This window comes from Morone saxatilis, unplaced genomic scaffold, assembly GCF_004916995.1.
Source record: "Morone saxatilis isolate NCDOM2014 unplaced genomic scaffold, NCSU_SB_2.0 Contig17, whole genome shotgun sequence".
Lineage (NCBI taxonomy): Eukaryota > Metazoa > Chordata > Actinopteri > Moronidae > Morone > Morone saxatilis.
In genome coordinates this window covers 22,342,424-22,349,265 of record NW_023339729.1, presented here as the reverse complement: position 1 = coordinate 22,349,265, position 6,842 = coordinate 22,342,424, and the positions used below count along the sequence as shown (strand labels likewise).

Below are 6,842 nucleotides of genomic sequence, written 5' to 3'. Positions count from 1 at the left end.
ACACACACACACACACAACAGTGGGGTTTTATAGCCTGCTGGCACAAATTGTAAAGAAAAGTTAGGCTGAAGTAAGTTTAAGCTGGTTTACTACCAGCGGCTGAAGAACAGCTAGTGGTGCTGCGTTCACATGCCGTCGTAAACTTGGAAGCTCCAAACTAGTGGTGCGATTTATCAACGCACTCGAGTGGTTTATATATTAGCAAACAGCAAACTATACGTGTTGCTATACAATAAAAAGAGTAGTTTTTTGGGGGGGTTTGTGTTGTTTTTTTTGCAAATTGGGCCACTTAACCAAGGTGTATAGAGGCAAAACGTCCCTATGGTGCAACTCATTTGACACAAAATTGTTTAATCCCACCCAAAAGTTGACAATAGAAACTAAGACCGATACATGAAGTCCCCCCTTAATAGTATTAGCTAATATTTAGCATGGGATGACAAACAATACTTACTGATTATTAAAAAGCATACATTTTTCCAGCGGTAGTTTACAGGGTTTCCACGCATCCCGCCCCCTAAACGTCACATCAGTGCAGTTGGAGTGTCAGCAAATTTCCCATATACTCCAGTCATTATGATTGTTTGTTCATTTTCTCTCGACAGGTCTGATGTTTCCCATAGCACTGAAAGGCATCATACATTCTCTTCATTATGATGTAATTAAATGATTCCATTGAGCAGCCTGTGTTGCGCAGTTATGGCCTCACCAGTGGGTGTGTGATTATATTATTAAAGCTGTCCAGGCTGATTCATGCAGTATGTCAGACCATTTAATGGCTTTTTATAATCCTGAGGGACATTTCTGCTTTCTGAAATTTTGGAAGTAGAACAATATCTCTTACTGTAACACAATTAGTACATTGTTTATATTAGGACATTGTGGCCCCATGATACTTGACATTTACCATAAATAATCTTTGTAATTTAAAAAAAAAAAAAACCAACAAAACACTCATAATACTGTATAGTGACTATTTTTGAGATGCTAGTCTTTCACAAGGGAAGTATGCATCACTCGCCTTATGGTAAATTGGCTGGCTAATCCACAGATTGATGAATTAATTCAAAATGTAAATTAATTAAATCAATTAAAAAAATACAATTTCACAGTGGAGGATCATTAATGTCACTTGTTCTAAAGACACCAACATAATTCAGCATTCTTGAAGTTGCAATCACAGGTTAAAAGTGCAACAGATGTAATGTATACAAGTAATAAAAGTATCAATACATCAGTGTAAAATTGTTACAAGTAAAAGCCAGGCAATATTACTTAAGTAAAAAGAAAAGTAAATGTACCAATTATGTGCTCTGTCAGTGCTAAAACTGTTAAACATTGCTGATTTGTTATAAGTTGTTTATCTACTTAGTGTTTGCTAGTTTAATCAGCAATGCTCGGAAGTAGCGTAAATTATATATTCAGTACAGTAGTTGTGTAAATGTCTTTAGTTTATATCCACAGCTGTATAAAAAGGCATCTAATCTGAAGCTGACATGAAGGCCCAGTCCACGCAATGCACAATACACAATACACAATACACACAACCTATTGTTGATAGACTGAAGCTACGTAAGCAAAAGCTCCATTGGACTCCTGGACCACAACAACACTGAGCATTATCAGGTCAGAATGAAACCACTGTCTAGACTGTAGGTGTACAATTAAAAACTTTCAGGCATTCATCAAGGAGGCCCCATCAGTTATACTGGCCGGTGGGGAGTCCCAGGTATTTCTGGGTCATAATGTCACATGAGGGCTGTCAAGTTGAGTCATTGAGGTCAGTCATATGGCAGTCATGTGACACTTGCCGGGGTCACTTGAATCAAGGTGTGAAGTGTGTAAAAACTATGTGGGATGAGGTGTTGGCACTGTAGGTGAATTTATAGGTTACTGTTTACTTTCGGTGAAATTCAGAAGACTACTGGTGAAGTATCTGAATGTGGTACCCCTTCCTCAGGAGGTATTCTGAATATAGATGGCCTCAGGTGGAAACGTTTGTAAGTTTCTCACAATTTCCTGATCAGATTTTAAAAGGTTATACTATAAAAATAAATACACTTTTTTTAAAGAATTAGTTTAGCCTTAGTTTGCCATTTTCAAAACTCTCTTTAAGTAAATAAAGTCAAATATAGGTTTATTTTAAATTAAACCAGTAACATTAAGACAAAATAGCAAATACATCAGTTTAAATTGAGTCTTTAGACGGATGATTTGAAAGAAGGATGTCAGCTTTTCCAAAGTGTACAGGCAAAACAATAAGTTTGCCCTTTGGCATATTTTTAAAGAGTAAAATTACCTGTTGGAAGCCTTGGGGCTCATTCATACCCACAGTTTACGTTCCTACAGTAATCAAAAGGACTGGAAAAAGGAACAATATAACAAGTGCCACATTTCACAGAATTATGTGGTCAAAATATACAACAGTTGGTATCAAAATACAGGCATGAAAGCCTAGAGTCAATATTTACCTTGTTATTTAACTGACACTGCACTTACAGGCCTCAGTTCAGTTCAATGGTGCAAATATTTCATCTGTAAAAAACTAAATACAGATCTAAAATGTGTTGCAAAAACATTAATGAGGAATATTTAAATAAATTGTATTGAATTTCTAAACTATAAACATTTCTTTAAATATTACTAGCACCAAAATGTTGGTATGTTTTTCCTGACTAGATTTTACTATTAAATTCCACTAGAGGGCAGTGTTTAATAATACATACTGTAGGTTCATTATCTGCCTTGTAATTTTGGCCATTAGGATTATTTATAAAACTCTGGTATTTGTGGGTATTGGTTTCCTGCCACACACACACGCACGATAAAATGAGTCATGTCAAACATGTCGTTGGCAGCTTTTAATAGCTGAAAACTTTATACAAGAATAAAAGACAGTATTTGATATTTACACAGTAATACTTTCAAAAAATACTTTACATTGCGCGCGCACACACAAACACACACACGACCACATGATTATTTGCGCTTAACAAGTTACTTCTCATGAAATCAACACTACCAACCAAAGTTCATCAGTAATACCTAAAAATATAACTTGTGTCACTCATCAAAACAACAGGATGAAAATGCAAACCAAAACTGAACATTAAAAGTTTAAATGAAATATGAAAGTCTGGGAGTAGAAAAATACCATGTTTTTAATTATACTGTGGTAGAAAAGTATGCAGTGGCTCAAGTACAAAAAAACAGATTAGCAAGAATATTAAAATGTTGAACAGGAAGAGAATATAGCCAGCTATTTCTCATTTTTGATTGAGAAAACAGGAAGGAATACAAAAACACACATTGTTTTGTCTTTGAATGTCACACTACCTACACTCAATATGTATGTACCAGACAGTATGAATCCATTCTTGTAATTGTGTCTTTAGAAAATATTTTTGATTGGATGCAAGTTCCCTATTTAGGAAGACTTAAACTCTCCCAAAATATCATACCAGAGTGTTATTCCTTGAGTCCTATCTTGAGGTCTTTGAATCTTGTGAGGTTTTAATTTTTTTAATTTTTGAAGTTTTGAATAATCCTAAACAAACAGCTGCTGATGATTTAACCTTTTTTGAGGAGTTTCATTTTAAGGTAATGGTGCAGAAGCAGAAAGATCCCAAGGAATACCAGACAAAAAAAGAAAAAATGTCTTAAACTCACCCCCACTGCAGGCAACATCTGCCGGTCAATCGTTTTTAATCCTGGATTCAAAGCTCTGCTAGTTTTCACTCTGGCCATATAATTATGATTCCTTTACACCTGGGACACCAGCTGAGTGCAATCAACTGCAATTAATGAGGTGACAGCAAAGACACACAGCTTTTAAACTGACCACTAGGGGGTGCCCAGAGCCCACTAAGTGCAAGATGAATGAGAGCCAATGGATGAACTTCACAAAATCTCACATTGCTACAAATTAAGTGACTTTTTTTTCTTTCTATATTTGCTTACATCTGAGCCTGTGCCAGATATAAATGTGTGCCTTGCTCAGAAGACAATCTGTAGCTGTTTAAAAATACTGATGAATGTAGCTTGAGCATATTCAGAAATAGCACCTCTCAATCCATAACAGTTGTAATTGCAGAATCAAATAAATGTGTTAGCCAGCCCCAGATATGCTATATATTGCCTTTTTCTTTAAGATATTGGGCATTTGAACTAAAAAACACACTGGAAAACACAGGAAATGGTGTGTTTTTTTAAAGCCAAAGAAACATCTTTGCTGGAATCTAGAGAGGAATCTATGAACCATAATTGCAGCTTGAGTGACAACTGGAAATGGATAATTGAAAAGAGCTCAACTAATGTTTTTCTTCAACAGTGGCACATGCAGTTATTTTTTTTCCTTCTTAGCACTGCAGCTTGCGGATGCTGCGGGAAATCCTCTTAAACTCGCGCTGACCCTTCTGCCAGCGCTTCAGCGAGGTGATGACCAGATGGCCATCCATCCTCTGGCCCATGACCAGGTAGGCGGCGTTGATGTCGTTCATCTCCTCACAGATGCACTGCAGGCCGTCCTTCAACCACAACACCGTCTTCTTCAGGTCGCGCTCTGTCACACCGTTGAGCTTGTAAATGGTCTTGCTCTTGGTCTCCGGCACTATCTTGGTGTCACCGTTGATGTAGGAGATCTCCTTAACTTTGATCTTCAGAGCTTGATGCAAGTAGGATAAAAAATAAGGATTGGAGACTGGAAACTGTATGATCATAATGTTTGACATAATGAAAGCCATCTGAGAAGCTTTAAGGCCAATGTGTTTACATATGGTTTAGTGCTAAAATGCATGCAATAGGGGAGATAAAAGTCACAATACACACCCTTCCTTTGGACTTTCTAGTGAATAACGCACATTTAACAGTGGAATTTCTCCTCATGTTGCCTGAAATCTCCTGCTCCCTCCCTCTATGACCTCTTGGGGCCCCTGAGCTTCACCTTGGGAACTGCTGCAATAGGTGGGAGGACTTACCAAAGTCATTCTTACACAGGTTGTCAACAATTTCGTTGTCGTTTTCATCTGTTTCCTTGCAAGCATCACACACTCTGGGCACTTGAACAGAAATTAGACACGGTAAATGTTACATAATCTGTCATAATTCAACACACAATGTGTACTGTGCAAAATAAGTAGGACACACATGAATCCAGATGTGACCACAGTGGATTCTGCCTCAATAAGTGCACAGATGAGTGGATATATTGAACAGAAAATCCTGCTGTGCACACATTTATGTTTCTCTGTGTGCCACTAAGTGAATTGAAGACATGGTAAATGCTTCTAAAACACAGTTTTAAAACTCACCTTCTTTGGTGACTGGCGCAAAGTTCTCGTTGGAGGCAGGTGGTATGCACAGGTCATTGTCGAGTGGGAAACGATCGCACTCCAACATCTTAGGCCAAGGGAAGCCAAACGCGGACATCACGGGCGCGCAGCCGTGCTTGACGTTCTCGCACAGAGACCTGCACGGCTGTATGGGCTCGTCCATTTCGTCCAGACAGACGGGAGCGAAAAGGGAGCAGAGGAACTTTCTTGTGTCGGGGTGACACTGCTTCTGAATCAGCGGGATCCAAGACGAAGCTTGCTGCAGAACTTCATTCATGGTTTCGTGCCCGAGCAGGTTCGGGAGGCGCATCTCTGTGTATTCTATATCGTGGCACAGGAGGAGATTTGCAGGAATTGGCTTGCAGTTATTCTTTTTGAAGAATAATTCATGCTGGCCAAAACTGTACAATCCGTGGATAGCATCCATGCAGGGTATTGTTATCACCCACAACACTGTCACTGTCGAAATAAAGGCTTTCATTTTGTATGCCTACGCGTAAAAACCTGCAAACTATAAACGCGTAATCAGGGGTTGTTGGGCATCAGTCAGCGTGGATGGAGCCTCTGTCAGTGGCCAGCTCCTACTGTAACAAGAGGTTTTCTTCCAGGCATGTCTGGGAGGAGTCTATATATTGTGCGTAAAGACCGCGTCTCCATTCAGCACTTCGTCGTATCAGGTGAACCTTGTGGACAAATGTGTCTCCTCCGTCAAAGAAAACCCCCCAAATTCTCACTTTGTTGCTCCTCTGGGTCTGACAGGCATTTTTTGATTTCTAATTATAGCTCATAGTATTTTATCACCAGTCGTTTTTCTTAACAATTTCCCCTCTCTATTTCATACCCTGCCCTTCATGGAAATAATAACAAAACGTGTCTGACAGGTTTTCCTCATTACGCCCAAATCAACAGAAATATGTCCTGAGTGATCCCTTAAACTTGCTGTTTTTAGACCCACGCTGTAAATAGTTTGGAAATGTTGTCAGTAGGGGCATTTAGCTCAGTTCAGTGGAGCGTTAATTTTCCATCATTAAGAGTTTAGTGGTGAAATCCTCCAGGCAGGTCTGCAGGTTCATGCCACATGGTGAAATATTGATTTGCCCCTGGTGTGAGAAGCAGACCTCCACTCAGCACACCCAGGGGGGAAACCAAATCTGCCTCCTCCTGCTCTGCAGCTCTGGCTCCTATCCGCTCTCAGACCCCCTTGAGCTACAGTCTGGTCTGCAGACAGCAGTGTGGTTCTTCTCAGGCTTGACCTTCCCCTTGCTCCCTCGGAAGAAGCTGAGTGAATACTAATCTTGGATGTGATGTCTGTGGAATTTCTAGCTAAAAGGGTCAGTTCACCCAAATTACAGAAACATTTTCCCACTTCTTCCTTGTGGTTTCTAGATATTCAGATATTTGGGGTTTTTACTTACCCAGGTTTGGAGATATCTGTCACTGAGACCCCAAAGCAAGGAAATGATGAGCATTAATCTCTATCTATCTATCTATCTTAAACTCATCTAGTGTGC

The 6,842-nt window shown here is 39.3% G+C and overlaps 1 protein-coding gene across 1 annotated transcript; it reads right to left on the bottom strand.

Moving 5' to 3' along the window:
• Nucleotides 1-2,877: 2,877 nt before the first annotated feature.
• sfrp2 (secreted frizzled-related protein 2) lies at nt 2,878-6,121 on the bottom strand. Its single transcript, XM_035660489.1, has 3 exons — nt 5,311-6,121; nt 4,978-5,058; nt 2,878-4,664 (listed from the first exon to the last, which is right to left on the bottom strand). The coding sequence occupies exons 1-3, from the start codon at nt 5,810-5,812 to the stop codon at nt 4,360-4,362; spliced, it is 888 nt and encodes a 295-aa protein (XP_035516382.1). The 5' UTR covers nt 5,813-6,121; the 3' UTR covers nt 2,878-4,359.
• Between the last annotated feature and the right edge of the window lie 721 nt (nt 6,122-6,842).

Coding starts and splice junctions, on each gene's coding strand:
- sfrp2 (XM_035660489.1), bottom strand. CDS start 5,812: ATGAAAGCCTTTATTTCGACAGTGACAGTGTTGTGGGTGATAACAATA. Junction 5,059..5,310: donor TGCGCCAGTCACCAAAGAAG/GTGAGTTTTAAA, acceptor TTTCTGTTCAAG/TGCCCAGAGTGTGTGATGCT. Junction 4,665..4,977: donor CCTGTGTAAGAATGACTTTG/GTAAGTCCTCCC, acceptor ACTTGCATCAAG/CTCTGAAGATCAAAGTTAAG.